Below are 16,720 nucleotides of genomic sequence, written 5' to 3' on the forward strand. Positions count from 1 at the left end.
TTTTTATGTACCCGGCGCTGCAGTCGCAAGTGCCATATAGGCGGCCTCTTCATATTCAGTGCTCCAGGCTCTCTGCAGTGAACACTGTTAGCCCCTCCCCTCTGAGTGACAGTTCTAGCATTCAATCAGGAGACCGCTAGAGTCGTCACTCAGAACTGAGAGTAGCACTTGTGACCGTGGCGCCGGGAACATCAAAACTGATTTCTCGGTAATGCAACTTGCATGACCGACAACAAGGGTATCGTTACGCTATGCACCCCAACCTCCTTATAGCACTGTCAGCAGCTATTAGGACTCTGACAGGTTCCCTTTAAATGGTCGGCATGTTCTAGTACATTTAGCCTGCAGTGGCCAGTGCCTGGGAAAATGTATGGCTAGCATCCGCTTTCCACGGCGATCACCATTTTCAGTTACTGTTTGTTTTAAAATCACGTAAGTTGATAAATAAATGAAGATTTGATTTATTAGGTTTTCAATATATAATTGGGCTTAAAGTGTAGCTAAACGTTTGACAAATTTCTGACATGCCATAGTGACATGTCAGAAGTTTGAATTGGTGGGGGTCCGAGACCCCCACCAATCACTATGACATGTCAGAAGTTTGTCAAACATTTAGCTACACTTAGATACATGATGATCTATGCATACTTAAAGGCTATGTACACCTTTGAAATAGTTTTTTTGTTGATTTTTTTTAAATAAAATTGTGCATCAGTCTGATTTGTGCAGCTTACTAAAAACAATTTTATTAAAAAACTATTTTTCTTTTTGAGATACAGCTGCATTGTATTCTGTATACAGAGCCGCTGTATCGTTCGCTAAGACCTGAATCTGTTAGGTCTGCGGGACTGACGGGTTTAGTGAAACCCTGTAATCGATCAAATTTAAATTATGAACTTAGATGTGATCAAAAGCAGCTTGATCCTGCTTGTCAGAGACCAAAGGCGTAGCTAGGTTCTACTGCACCCGGGGGTAAAGATTCAGATTGGCGCACCCCCAACTTCTTTCTTGACATCTCCTTCCTCGTATACATGTTTGTTTTCTCTACCAATCAAAGAGGTGTACATTTTTTCACTTTATTTTTGGTAATAAGGATCCCTTAGTGCTCAACCCCAAAAAAGTGCCCCATCAGTAACCATGCCCCCACAGTAATAATGCCCTCTTTGTGCGTGCGCCACACACACAGCCCCCTGTAGATAGCGCCACACACAGCTCCACCTTGTAGGTTGCGCCACACAGCCCCCCTTGTAGACGTCGCCACACACAGACCCCTTATAGGTACCGCCACACATAGCTCCCCTTGTAAATAGCTCCACACACAGACCCCCTCTTATAGATATGGCCAAACAGCCCCCCCCTTGCAGATGGTGCCACACAGCCCCCCCTTGTAGATGGTACCACACAGCCCACCCCTTGCAAATGGTGCCACACAGTCCCCCATACAGATGGTGCCACAAAGCCCCCCCCCCCGCAGATGGTGCCACACAGCCCCGCTTGTAGATGTGCCACACAGCCCCCCCCTTGCAAATTGTGTCACAGAGCCTCCCCTGCAGATGGTGCCACACAGCCTCCCCCTTGTAGATGGTGCTACACAGCCCCCCTTGCAGATGGTGTCACACAGCCCCCTGTAGATGGTGCCACACTGCTTCCCCCTGTAGATGGTTCCATCCCCCCATGTAGATGGTGCCACACAGCCCCCCTTGTAGTTGGTGCAACACAGCCCCCCCCCCCATAGATGGTGTTACACAGCCCCCCTTGTAGAAATAAATAAAAAAAATGTACTTACCTAGCCCTGTTCCCACGACGGATGGAGCTGCCCCACGCTGAGACGGAGCATAGCGGCCATTCTGTAGATCTGCAGCTCTGCTCCTATTCACTTGAATGGCCGTGACCGGAGCCATCGGATTCCGGCTCCAACTACTGCATACCATTCAAAATATCCGGCGCCCAGAGGCAGCTGATCGGTACGGGGTCTAGGTGTTGGACCCCCACCAATCATATACTGATAGCCTATCCGGTGGATAGGTCATAGGTGGATTTATTGATTACCTTTTATTAACTTCTTTGGTGAGGTAATAGAAAAATAACTGAAGTTTCGCCATTCTTTTTTGCGTCTTAAATTTACACCGTTAACGGAGTAGTATAAATAACATAATAACTTTATTCAGCGGGTCGTTACGTTTGCGGCGATACCAAATTTATATATTTTCTTTTATGTTTTACTACTTTTACACAGTAAAAACAACTTTTCTTATTTCAATTATTTGGTTTTGTTGTGTCGCCATTTTTAAGAGACATAAGCTATTACATTTTCTACTGACATAGCTGTTTGAGGGCTTTTTTTTGTGATATGACTTGTAGTGGCACCATTTTGGAGTGCATACGACTTTTTGATCACCTTTTATCAATTTTTTTTTTAAGGCAGAATGAACAGAAAACAGCAATTCTGGCATTGTTTATTTATTTTATTTTTTACGGAGTTCACCATGTGGGTTAAAAAATGCAATTGTTTTATAGTTGAGGTTGTTACGGACGTGGTGATATCAAAGATGTGTAACTTTTGTACTTTTTCATAATAAAGCATTTTGTAAGGTCTCATGCAAACGAACGTGTTTTTGTGGACGCAATTCACCCGCAAATCTGTGGGTGAATTGCTGTCCCATTCATATCTATTGGCCCATGCACACAACCGTGGTTTCCACGGCCCGTGCATTGCCCGGGAGCCTGGACCACGAAAAGATAGGACATGTCCTATATGGGCCACATTTTGCAGTCCGGGCTCATTGAAATGAATGTACACGGCCATGTGCACGGCCCGTGATTTTCGGCCGGCCCGTGGATGACACTCCGCGGCCGTCCGAGGCGCAAAACACAGGCCGTGCACACCACTACGGTCGTGTGCATGATGCCTAAGGGGAAAAAGTGGGCTTTTCATTTTATTTTTACTTGGGATTTTTATTTATTATAAGCTTTATTAAAATTTGTAACTTTTTTTTTTTAGACCGCATCGCGGGGTGCCGATAGGTTGAGAGAGGGAGCACCCACCCTCTAAAACCACTCAGATGCAGCAGTCACTATTGGCCACCACATCTGAGGGGTTACACGGTCTCACATGACCGGAGACCACTGCTATTGGTCTCCAATCGTTACCCTGAAGCCCGAGGCCGTTATCAACAGCCTGGGCTTCATGAGCAGAGTGCCAGATTCGGTGCTTCAGAAGAACTACCCTGAGCGGCCGCTGTAAAAAAACAATATACGGCGATCGTTAAGGGGTTAATAAACACAGTGCTGTCAGAGCAATGCGCAAAGTGATGTCAGAGTATATGGATAATAAATTCTGTGAAGTGATAGGAGGTTATTGCACACACTGATGTCACAATATGGAAAAATGTGCATAGGGATGTTACTGAACAGGGATTATAAACATAGTGATGTCACAGCTAATGGCTAAGGTCAGTGATGTCACAGCACATACACAATAGAGAGATAATGAACACAGAGGTTTCACAGTTCAGGGATAATTACAGTGATGTCTCAGTAAAGAGGTAAAAAATACAATGATAAAGCTGAATGCTAATGTACACAATTATGTCACAGTAATGGGGTAATAAAGTGTGATATTCCTTAACATGACAGAGTGACGTTGGGCCTCCTAAGGCCCTAGGGCCAAGGTGTGACTGCAGACTATGCATCTCCTATAGTTATGCCCCTTCTGGTTACCTTACAGCTACAGCCTTTTAAATTGGGTTATCGGGTCGTGTATTCCTAGCAACCAGTCTGTCTCAAATTAATAACGGTAAGTCTTCAGATCAAGGCTAAACTGGTAGTTAGCCCAGCCCAGAAAGAAGCAATGAGGCTTGGCAGTACTCCAATCACAATCTTCACCTTCTCCAATTGCATCAGATTTTTTGTGAAAATGCGCTTTGCCCATTTAGTACATTAAGGCTATGAATATTAGGTCAGTCGGGGTTCGACTCTTGGCACCCACACCAATCAACTGTTTAAAGGGGCAACGGCGCTTGTACGAGCGCCGCAGCCTCTTCATCGTTTGAATCGTTTTTATTTCTATTTGTACATGTACACACTGTAACTTTCATAACGGCTGTGCATGGTATCACCGTAACTTTCATAACGGCTGTGCATGGTATCACCGTAACTTTCATAACGGCTGTGCATGGTATTGAAGCGTCGTCCAATTCAAGCACACGGGACAATACCGCAATACATTGCACAGCCGCAACGAATGTAATGGCGTGTGCAAGTATGAGCAAAATTAAATTGATGTAAACAATAAAGGGGCCGCGGTGCCCGTACGAGCGCTGTGGCTCCTTCAAACAACTGATCGGTGGAGGAGCCAAGAGTCAGACCCTCGCCGATCTAATATTGATGGCCTTTCCGACGGAGAGGCTATCAATTTTAAAATCCCAGACAACCCCTTTAAGTATACCAACCAGCTCTTGAAAAAATACTGACAATGTATTGTACTACACCCTATTTTCTTATTACACCTTCCACTGCAAAGGAACCATTGTTATCCATGCGAGTTGTGTGCATTTACCCTTACCATTAATTATTACAGCTTCCATAAGTGTGAACTGCACCAAGAGTAACCTGCTCCATGTACAGTATACACGTTGAATCTACAGAAAAAAACGAAAGTTACTGTAGACACGACGATGAGTAGCTATATTAAGCCCTGACATCCTTTCTTCAATAGCGCAATCCAGGTGGTAGTCATAGCGAAATATGTTGTCATGATTTTATACTACTGCTTGTGGGGTAAGAAGTAGTCTGTTGTTTTAACCCTTTGCAGGGCCAAGAATCTAGTGTGGAATGCAGCTAGAATAAACAGTTAATTTATTTGAGCAAAAGTAATATTTTTTTTTTTTAAACTTGTTTTATTGAAAACATATAGTACAAATGCATTTACACCATACATTGTATACAAAAAGGAATGCAGAGATGTGCACATTACAAAGCGTCTCAATTTAACATATCAAGAAAAATACATACACGTGAGCAGACAAACAATATATATCTCCCATATCACATACTGAGCCAAGCACTGTAACGGAGGCTATGATGATTCATTACCCTTTAATTTAACTAAGTGTCAGCGATCTATGGATGTCGTGATATCTGTGTGGGGTATATTGAGTCACTGCTAATTCACACCATGCTTCCCATATTTTATAGAATTTATCAAGGCATCCTGTTTGTTTATACATTATCCGTTCTTAAGGGAAGATCAAATTCACAAGTGATTTCCACTTATTCACCTTGGGAGGACGCGGGTCCATCCATCTAAGAGCAATAGCCTTCCTTGCCATAAACAGTATTTCCCTAAGAAATATTTTCATGTAATGCGGCCAACATTCGTCTTGGAGAATACCGAACAAGCAAATCTGCGGAGTTACCGGGACTGGAATATGCAGAATTCCAGCTGCTACCTCAATTACCTCATCCCAGAAAGAGGACATAAATGGACACGCCCAGATCATGTGCCAGAAGTCGGCCTTAGGAAACCGATACCTGTGACATTCCATACTCGGATATCTACCCATTTTTTGTAGCCTAACAGGAGTAAGATAGCTTTGATGCATCATGGATAGTTGTATCATCCTGTTATTGGCCGCTGGGGACACATAGAGTGGGGAAGAGAGAATCTCCTCCCATTCCTCCTCAGTGAGGTTGGGTATCTGTGTTCTCCATTTGTCCTTTACCGGTAGTGGTATGCTAACTTTGGCCGTTATGAGAGACGTGTAGATGGCTGATATTAACCCTCTGGGTCCTTGAGATCTAAATACTCCTATCAATGGAAATTGTGAGAATGCCGTATCTGGGGTAGGGAACTGGGCCCTGAGAGCATGGCGCAATTGCAAGTGCCTGTAGAAGGCAGTCCTGGGCAGTGTAAATTCCGACTGCAGCTGTGTAAAGGATTTAAGGCTGTTTCCCTCATATACATCCCCTATATTGTGTATCCCATGTTGAATCCAGAATACTGGAGCCAGGTCCTCTGATACCTGGGTGAGGAGTGGGTTTGACCATAATGGCATGTCTGTCTGCACGTCAGAGTACCCGTAAATGCCCTTTGCAGCTGACCATACCTGGGAAGCCACCCTATGAACAGGTAGTATATTCTTGAGTGCATTCATGGGTCCTTCCAATACTGGCCAAAGGGTAGGTATTTGCAGGTAGACCGCCAGGTGCTGTTCCCTATTTGTCAGCGTCGTGTCATTTACCCATGCTTTTAAATATCGTAATTGCCCCGCTAAATAGTACAGAAAGAGATCCGGCAAGGCAGTTCCCCCCTGTGTTTTGGGTCGTTGCAAAGTAGTGAGGCTGAGTTTTGACCTATTAGCACCCCAAATGAATGTTGGGAATAAGGCATGTATCTGCTTAAAGAAGGTTTTGTACACTGGTGTCGCTGTGTGTTCTAGGATATATAGGCATTTGGGGAGGATGACCATTTTAATTAAGTTAATCCTACCAGTTACAGCCAGGGGGAGAGTGCTCCAGATCCTGAACTTGCCCCTTACATAATCCAGCAGTGGTAAGATATTAGTATCATGATCATTTCTATGGTCCCGATTTATAATGATACCAAGGTATTTAAATGAAGAGACTACTCGTAGACCCTGTATGATGTCTGGCCATCCCATTCCCTGCAGGGGCATAAAAAACGACTTGGTCCAATTAATGTGAAGTCCCGAGAACTTCCCAAATGATTCTAAAGCCGTGATCGCAACGGGTAGCGTCTCCCTGGGTTGAGACATAAGAAGGACCATATCGTCTGCATACAAGCCAATTCTTTCCTCCTTTCCCCCCAGACCTATCCCTTTGTACTCAGGGTGCTGTCGAATTTGTAGGGCTAGTGGTTCAATAGCAAGGGCAAACAGCAAAGGAGAGAGGGGACAGCCCTGCCTAGTGCCTCTCTGTAAACGAAAATGCGGGGATAACACCCCATTCACCAGAATTTGTGCCCGTGGTTCCTTATATAGAAGAGAGATCCACCTAAGGAATTGAGGCCCAAATCCAAATCTGTCCAGAGTCTCCAACAAGTATGCCCATTCAATGGAATCAAAGGCTTTAGCGGCATCCAACGATGCCATTGCCCAGTCTGCCTTCATAGCTTCTCCTATCTGTGCAAGTATCTGTACCCTACGGATGTTGTTGGATGTAGATTTCCCTGGCATAAAGCCAGATTGGTCCTCGTGAATTACTTGGGAGATGACTTTATTAAGCCTATTCGCTAAGATTTTGGTAAGTATCTTGTAATCGCTATTTAATAGAGATATCGGACGATAGGAGCCACAATCCATCGGATCCTTATCAGGTTTTAACAGGACTATTATAGTTGCGTCATACATACTATCAGGCAGCCGCCCCTTATCTAGTGCATAGGAGAACATAGCGCGTAGTGAGGGGATGAGGTGTTCCGAATATTTGTGATACACCTCTATAGGAACCCCATCTGGGCCCGACGCCTTCCCTTTTGACATGTCCCCCATGGCCTCCCGTATCTCCTCCTCCGTCACATCGGCCTCTAAAGCGATTCTGCCTTCTGTGCTCAGCGTAGGGAACGTTATACCATCCATATAGGCCTTAAACTCTGACACATCGTATCTAGAATGGGAGGTGTATAACTCTTTGTAAAATTGTACAAATGTCTTGGCTATACCTAGGGAGTCTGACAAGCTCTCCCCAGATCCACCTTGTATCTTGAGGATGGCTGGACTTTTAGAGTTCTGGTGGATTAAGTGTGCCAATAGCTTACTAGACTGGTTGCCCAATTCAAAATACGATTGTCTGGTAAAAAATATTTTCCTGTTTGCCTTTTCCTGAAGCAGCATAAGGTATTTCCGCCCTGTTTGCAGCCAGAGATCCCTGTTCGTGTCTGTAGGGTCATCTATGAATTTGCCCTCTAAAATTTTGCATTGCTGCTCTAGCTCTAATTCAATCCTGGTAGAATCTTTTTTAATATATGAAATCGTGGAACTAAGACACCCTCTAAGGTAAGCTTTCAAGGTGTCCCATGCAATACTGGAATTCTCAAATGTACTATGGTCCATGTTAAACTCCTCCAATTGATCTGGGATCCTATCTTGAGGGCCTATCAGGGTCAGCCAAAAGGGGTGTATTTTCCACGTCCCAGGCCTAGAAGGGCGGAGGCTAAGGCTGGCCACCATAGGGGAATGATCCGACGCCGCTCTGGACTTATAGGAGATAGAGTCAACCATGGGCACAACAAGAGAATTACCCACCATACAATCGATGCGTGATAGGGAGTGCTTGCCTAGTGAGTGACATGAATACACTTTAGCTGTCGGATGTTTATATCGGTAAAGATCTATCCATCCCATCTATCCGTCCAACCAGAAGCCTAATACAGATATGTCGGGTGCCGCCCTATCCCCCTCAGAGGAAGTGTTAAGTCTGTCAAGGTTGCAGTTCACTACCATATTGAAGTCTCCCATTCCCAGTACTTTAGCGGTCGGATAAGTTGCGGCAAAGGCAGCAGCCATATGTAAAATTTGCATAGATGCGGGCGGGGGGGATGTACATGCCCAGTATTACATAGGGAACATTTTCTATGAGGGCATACACAAACACATATCTGCCTTCACTATCAACTTTGGTATGGATGGCCTCCCACCACACGGATTTGTGCACCAGGATTGAAACACCTCTTGAATATGAAGTATGACAAGAGTGGCCAGACCACTGAACCCAGGTCACTGTTCTCGTTTTGGCGGGTACTAAGTGAGTCTCCTGGAGGCACAATATATGAGGGTTAACTCTACGGATGTGGCTATACAGTATAACTCGCTTCTGCGGACTGCCCATACCCCTCACGTTCCAGGACATTACAGTTAAAGAAGACATCTATACATTGCGATATCCATATGCAGGAGTCAGCCATAATCTCTGATATACAGTAACATTCTCGCCTGTTGCAGAGGTGAGTATAAATGAATCAATACATCTCTTACACGGTTGCATCTGTACCTTAGTAGTATTAAATCTATCCGCATCCGCGGCACATTCCAACTTATAACCAAGATAAACCAGTTGTAAACATTATAACAATACCGACAATGCATGAAGATGCATATTACATTGCCGTTGCATGCCCAGAAACGTGGCATTTAAGTAATCGGGGGTAATCCCCGCGCCAAACAGCAACTGTTCAAGCTTCTATCTTTAAGGATACGTGCGGTAGTCTCCTCAGGAGTGTCGTCTCACATATTGGCTGACGTAGAAAGGCACCTTGGCCAACCGATCTCCATCCGGCCCCATCCGCATCACCGTCAGGATGAGACGTACCGAGAATCCCTGCGAACTGTCCCACGGTTCCGGTAATACAGACTGGGTCAATAGCATCAGTCCGCCTTGTATGAGTCGCCAACTGCGTTGATCAATAATATTAATTTCGGCGTGCCGGTCGTTTACTTCTCACCCAGTCGTCAGCTTCTTGCGGGGAGTTGAAAAATATGGATCTTTCCCCATACACAATACGTAGTCGGGCTGGATATGACATGGAGTAGGGGATGCCCAGATCTCTCAGGCGCCTCTTGACGGCCAGAAATGTCGCCCTCCGCTTTTGCAGGTCAGCAGAGAAATCAGGAAATATAGACACTTTTGCCCCATTATAGGTAATCTCCGGTAATCGACGTGTCAGGCGCAGAATCATGTCCCGGTCATTGCAGTTGAGAAGGCGTGCCAGCAGCGGTCTAGGGGGTGCTCCTGGGGGTGGTGATCTCCCCGGCACTCTGTGAGCTCTTTCAACCGCCAAGGCCTGCGAAAATGGCGCGTCTGGGAGCAGGTCTTTAAGCCATTGCAAGACAAATTCACCCGGATTTTGACCTTCTATTCGCTCAGGCATGATGTTGTTGCGCCTAAGCCTGTTTTCCATGTCGTCAGATTTTTGTCCCCACAATTCTGCTGCCGATTCCAGATCAGCAATTGCTCCAGGCAAGGATACCGTTCTATCTTCCAGCCCAGATACCCGTTCTTCCGCATGTGTTATGCGCTCCCTCATGGCTTGCATGTCTTGCCTCATTAGCCCTATATCAATCTTTACCTCTTCCAGCTTTCCAGTAAGTGAGGTTTTACAGGCCGCGATAGCTGTCAGCAGCTGGGTCGTCATCTCAGACAGTGTGGGCTCCGGGGCTTCCTCTGTAGCCGTATCCTGACTGCCTGAGGCTGCTCCTCCTCCTCCTCCCTTAGAGCGCTGGGGAAGAGGAGTGCGGCCGCCATCTTGCCCTTCACTTCTTGCAAAGGCCTTGCAACTTTTCCGCGGCCGACTGACCTCTGGTTGGACTCATTTTTGCTGCCTTCAACCGCCTGGATCGTTTGGAAGGTATGTTTATAGCTTTTAGAAGCTGTAGGATTACTTGCAGGATAACTTTGGCGCGGGTTCACGGCGGAGCTCTCAGATCATGCGACCGCTCTTGCTGCGCGCCAAGCCACGCCCCCAAAAGTAATATTTTTAATTGTGGTACAGTTGTACTTTACATGTGGAGGTTACTTGAGCTCAGACTATGTACAAAATACTATTTTACTGACATTACAATGCAGGCTGACATAATACACCAGTAAGATTAATTACAGCTAAAAAACAATGAAGAAGATCTCAAGAACATGTTGCAGGCAGGAAATGAATCACCTCATGTCCCCAGCGTTGCTCAGCATTCACGTTATATCAAGACTCTTTTTCCCATATAGATCTATCAGGCTACTCTTTTGTCCATGATTACACCCAGAACACTAAAATAAGTGATATATTTCAGGAAAGAAATCCAGACTACACCCAGTATTATGGGAAACGACAAAAAGGACAAGCTAAACTCTTCTAGTACCACCCATCACAGCAGTGCAGTATTTAGAACACACACTTAGAAACACTGAAATATTTTAACTTCATGTACCATATAAAGCAAAGTTCCTTTAATCCACCAATTGTCCAGAACTTCTAATAGTCTATAACTTGTGTAGGGCACAAAATTGCCAACTTTTCTGAAATCTCTCAAGACTGCAGATTTGATAATAGCGTAAATTATTTAGCAGTTTTATTGTATATGTACACACAGTTCAGCCATAACGTTAACGTTGTGTTGGTCCCCCTCATGCCACCAAAACAGCTCTAACCTGTCGAGGCATGGACTCCTCAAGACTTCTGAAGGTGTCCTGTGGTATGTGGCACCAAGATGTTAGTAGCAGATCCTTTCAGTCCTATAAGTTGCGAGTTGGGGCCTCCATGGACCGGACTTGTTTTCCCAGCACATCCCACAGATGCTCAATTGGATTGAGATATGGGGAATTTGAAGCCCAAGTCGGCACTTTGAACTCTGTCCTGTTCCTCATCATTCCTGAACAATTTTTCAGTGTAGAAGAGCCCATTATCCTGCTGATAGAGGCCACTGCTATTAGTGGCATGAAGTGGTGTATCCAGAGGTATGTCAGGACCCGAGGTCATACACTCCTCTGTACAACGCCCAGTTGGTCAAAAGGTAAAACACGCCCAGTTGTCTATTAAGAAACTAATTAGCATAAATCTAAAATTGCTCATAACTTGCTCAAAATTATTGTTTTTCAAAATAAAAACGACTGTTATCTACATTACAGCGCCGATCAGATTCTTTAAGGCACAACAACAAGAAAATATATATATTTTATCAGGCTAAATACCAATTATCTATATTTGTCAGATATTTAAAAATATTTGATTGTCAGTAACATAAGGCAAATAAAAAAGTTTCAATGAGGAAAAAGCCCCCAAAAGGCAAAAGGTAAGACACAAAAATAAGTAAGATGATTGACTGCAGGTATAATATATAAGCGTCAGTAATGTGACTTATACTAAGGTCTGGAGATGGAGTATTTCTCCACATTTGTCCACACAAATCGCAGACTATAGATCAGATGTCTCCAACCAGTGGCTCTCCAGTTGTTGTGAAACCACAACTCCCAGCATGTTGAGATATGAGTATCTAATTTTGGTCATAGTTAATTGGAATAGGCGGGAAGAGCTAAAGGGAAAGAGGAAAACCAGAGAGAAGATGGACGAATATGGACGAATAATCTTGACACACCATTGTCTAAAGACTCAAACAGTAGAGCGGGCATTCTAAAAAAAACACGATTCATATGGTCATTAGGAGTCAAAATCGTCTTGACAGCAGCTACAGTGCCTGATACACTATTTTACTTAAAACGGTTACTTTTGTATAGTTTTATATGACGTTGTGTGATAGCTACTGTATCTGGCACACTTCCACCCTATCACTTCTGAACGAAGATGGAAACAATGTTACGTGATGAAGGGGTTACAAAGTGTAAAAAATAAAGAAATACTGTTTAGTCGCATAGTGGTTGCATGGGGCAGCTGTCATTTGTCCATCAGTTCACTAGAGAATGAAAATAGACATCAGGAAACAGGACACACTCCATCCAATAAACAAAAGTCAGAAGCATTACAGAGCGTTCTCTAAGGATGTGATTTATAAGAGAGGAAATGACTGGGGAAGTGAGTGGTATCTGACACAAACTCTGCTAAGACAGTCCACATACCAGACGAGAGCACGAGACGAGCCAACACAACTGTGCACAGGAAGGTAAGAGCTGCCCAATACCTCAGACAGGAGGAAAACGGAACTAGAATCAATTACTGAAATACAAGGTTCAGGGTCTCAAAGGACTCATCACCGCCAAGACCTGTTTTAATACAATAAATGAGCGTAGCTCAAATTACTAAGTGGAGTCATTTTAGTTATTTCTAAATACCATTATGAATTGCATTAGAAGCTATTGAATAATTGTCCTAACAGGGGTCGTCTGTGATTTAAAAAAAAGTTATATTTTTTCCCAAAGCAGTGCCATTAAGGCCCCATTCACATTGCGTTTGTGCTATCCACCGAGCATATATACGTTTTTAAACACTAAAAAAGTATTGAAACGTATGGCTTGGCGTATACATAGACTGTAATGGGTCAAATGTAGACCAAAATAGCATCCGTTTGGTCCATGTTTGTCATTGTTTACGTTGGGATATCGTTGTTTGAAAGCGTAGTCTGCTACACTATTCTGTACTTCAAAAAAACGTATACGCGACGTAACTTTCTTTTAGCATTGATCTCAATGGACGACGTATGCAAACAATGCTATAGGTTTGTATACGTTTACATACAGTAAATCTATCAGTTGTTTTTTTTTGTTTTGTTTTTTTCTATCAGTGTTCACTTTTTAAAAAAAGCATATCTTTTTAGATAAATGGTACACGTTTGTATAAGTTTTCAATGGTCTACGCTTTTATAAAAAAAAACGTATACGCTCGGCGGATAGCACAAACGCGATGTGAATGGGTCCTTACTTGAATGGGGCCAAGCTGCAATACAGGATACAGCCGATGGACAAGACAAGTGATGTTTTTATAAAAAAAATATTATATATCAATATTAAAGGGGCTTCTCAAAATCGACAGCAGGGCAGGGGATGGCATAACATAATTAACCAGCAGATACAAAACGCAATGAAGTCCCCCCCCCCCCGACAGCAATGAGGCCGCTTTCTCCGCCACTTTGATCCTGGAAGCTCCAGCAGCAGTTACGTGCCGTTCATCCATCACGTGCCGCTGCAACCACTCGCTGTCCCCAACAATGATGCTGCCATGAATGGCACGTGCCCGCTGAGGCCAGTGATTGACTGCAGAACCACGTGACTGCTGCGAGAGCAGAACCGGAGCAGTGTAGAACGGAGCCTCATTGCTGTCGCCCTCTCTGGCAGACCCAGTCTGTCCATGTATTAAGCGATAGGTCATTCAAAACTGGTTACTTTATTAAACAACCCATTACGAGAATATGTTTGTATATCAAGGTGTCTCCTAGTAATTTAGATTAACCGGGGTCAATTTTTTCAGTTATCGAAATATTTCTCCTAAATATTGCCATAACAAACCCGTTACAGCAGTTGTATATACTGTACTATTTTGGCGAATACTTACATGAACTGCTTGGTCGATACGATGAACCTGGATAGCGCCTGCCCATTGTTGATAGTCAGAACATTACAGCGTCTTAGAAAATGTAGAACAATGAAACTTCTCTATTAATCTTCACCTACAGAGAGAAAACACATTAAAATGTAAAGACTCGTAAACTTGTGATCTATATGATAAAAAAAGATAAAAGCATCCATCCCCTTTACTAGGTATATAAAGTATATTATATACAGGAGCCAGTAAGGCCACTACTTGTACCAAGCTGATTCTTAGTGGCTTAACAATAAGACCATCATAAACAGGAAGCCACATAAACATTTAGGGCCTGTTCACATCAGTGTTGCCTGTCCGATGATGAGGGGTTTTGTCGGAGGTTTCCGTCGGTTTAACCCCTCAACGGAAAGGCAAACTGAAACCTTAGCTTCCGTTTCCCTCACCATTGATCTCAATGGTGACAGAAACGTTGCTAATGGTTTCCGTTTGTCACCGTTGTGACAGGATTCCGTTGTTCTTGACGGAATAAACAGCACAGTGGACTGGTGGCAATCTTTTTAAGCAGACTGCCTGACTCCTGGAGTCCATATGTAAGAGTATATTGGAGATATTCAAAGTATTAAAAGTGCAGTGACATCATTTTGGACGATATGTCACGCTTCGGCCAGCGATTGGCTGCCATGGTCTGTGTTCATTTATGAAGCGTTCTGCAATGACAATATAAGGCAAGGGACCCAAAAAACAGTGCTGAGGAAACTGTATTGTTTGAATTTTGTTATCTTAAGGGTATGTGCACACACACTACTTACGTCCGTAATTGACGGACGTATTTCGGCCGCAAGTACCGGACCGAACACAGTGCAGGGGGCCGGGCTCCTAGCATCATAGTTATATACGATGCTAGGAGTCCCTGCCTCTCTGCAGGACAACTGTCCCGTACTGTAATCATGTTTTCAGTACGGGACAGTAGTTCCACGGAGAGGCAGGGACTCCTAGCATCGTATATAACTATGATGCTAGGAGCCCGGCTCCCTGCACTGTGTTCGGTCCGGGACTTGCGGCCGAAATACGTCCGTCAATTACGGACGTAATTAGTGTGTGTGCACATACCCTAATAGGTTTACCTGAAGTCCTATGTAAATCCGCAGACAACACATTGTGATATGAAGTGATGCGCTAAATGCTAAATTCAGTTTTGCGGTATTAGAATAACTCAGTTCTGCTACATTTGTATACCTAAATGGCCATGAATGATAAATGTTCACTATCTGCAGAAATATATCCATCATTTTAATTTTATTGTACAAATGGAGCCCCTTATGTCATTAAACATCTCTGCAAATGAATACTCTAAAATTACTATAGACTGTATGTAGCGGATAATCAAATATTCTTCACTGCTTTTCCAATAGGACAAAAATATTAAAATCACCAATGGAAGAATTCACAGTAAATAAATTGTTGCGAAGATATTTCTTCTACTTTGCAATGTATCTATTCAGAATAAGAGCATATTGTGTTTACTACTGTCCCTTGCAGAAATGAACCTGTTTCATCTAATTTAGTAGTCCATATAAATAAAAAGTGCTAAGCAAATTTGCAAATAGCTATCTTGTATCTATCTTAAAATATGTTTTATAGCCCAGAGCTGATTTTACAATTATTTATACTACAGAGGAAAAATGTCTCAGAATATATATATATAATTTCATAAGTTAGATGTGATCGATTACAGGTGGATCCTGCGTGTCAGAGACGGATTCAGGTCTTAGCACACGATACAGCTGCTCTGTATACAGAATACAAAGCAGCTGTATCTTAAGAAGTAAAAAGAATTTTTAATAAAAATGAATTATAAAGTTGCACAAAACACAGTGATTGACATTTTTATTTAAAAAAAAAATTACATTGTGGTGCGGGAGGTGATCTTTGGAGCGGACTGATAAAACTTTATTAAACTTTTACACATTTTAAGTAGTGTAATATATATATATATATATATATATATTATACATTTAAAAAAAAAAACTTTTCCCATTTTTCCTCTAAAGTAACGTAAAAAATAAACAAAATTTGTATCGCCGAATCAGTAAAAGTCCGAACTGTTACAATATAACATTATTGAACCCGCTCGGTGAACGCCATAAAAAATAAAACGCCAGAATCGCTGTTTTTGGTCACTTCATAACCCACAAAAAATGAAATAAAAAGTGATCAAAAAGAATAGAAACTAAAGCTCGCCCCGCAAAAAATAAGCCCTCATATCGCTCAATTGACTGAAAAGTAAAAAAGTTATGGCGACAAAACACAAATTTTATTTTTAACAATTAGTTTCTTCCTTGTAAAAGTAGTAAAACATAAAAAAAACAATATCCATTTTTATATATAAAGTTTTTTTCCTATTCCACCCCACAAATAATTTTTTTTCCAGTTTCCCAATTCATTATGTGATACAATAAATGGTGCCATAAAAAACTACAACTCGTCCTGCAAACGAAAATCGAAAAAATTGCTGTGACGGGAAAGGGTCCACAGGATATGCCATAAAAGTCTGATAGATGCGGGTTCCACGTCTAGGACCCGCATCTATCTCTAGAACGGTGACCCCTAAACCCCGTTCTAGCTTACTGGGCTCCGCTGCCCCCAGCCACTTTCTGGTTAGGGGAGTTACGGAAACAGCCGAGTTTGCCGAGTGCTCGCTGAGATACGCTGTTTCCGTAACTCCTA

At 43.1% G+C, this 16,720-nt stretch overlaps 1 protein-coding gene and 1 long non-coding RNA gene across 5 annotated transcripts in view; one reads left to right on the plus strand and one right to left on the minus strand.

The window, feature by feature from the left end:
* APBB2 (amyloid beta precursor protein binding family B member 2) overlaps positions 1–16,720 on the minus strand; it is a 304,103-nt gene that overhangs the window by 197,607 nt on the left and 89,776 nt on the right. For 2 of the 4 annotated variants that reach the window (XM_075859373.1, XM_075859379.1), the window contains exon 3: positions 14,003–14,117. In XM_075859373.1, coding sequence (XP_075715488.1) covers positions 14,003–14,048 — 46 coding nt within the window. In that variant the 5' untranslated portion in view covers positions 14,049–14,117. Of the gene's footprint in view, positions 1–14,002; positions 14,118–16,720 lie in introns of those variants that run through there. The other 2 variants (XM_075859381.1, XM_075859377.1) reach the window with 1 other exon arrangement.
* Positions 12,550–16,720, plus strand: part of LOC142750404 (uncharacterized) — a 35,740-nt gene continuing 31,569 nt past the window's right edge. Inside the window, exon 1 of the long non-coding RNA XR_012882600.1 lies at positions 12,550–12,617. This is a non-coding gene — a long non-coding RNA (uncharacterized LOC142750404). The remainder of the gene's footprint in view (positions 12,618–16,720) is intronic.

Source organism: Rhinoderma darwinii, chromosome 1 (genome assembly GCF_050947455.1).
Source record: "Rhinoderma darwinii isolate aRhiDar2 chromosome 1, aRhiDar2.hap1, whole genome shotgun sequence".
NCBI lineage: Eukaryota > Metazoa > Chordata > Amphibia > Anura > Rhinodermatidae > Rhinoderma > Rhinoderma darwinii.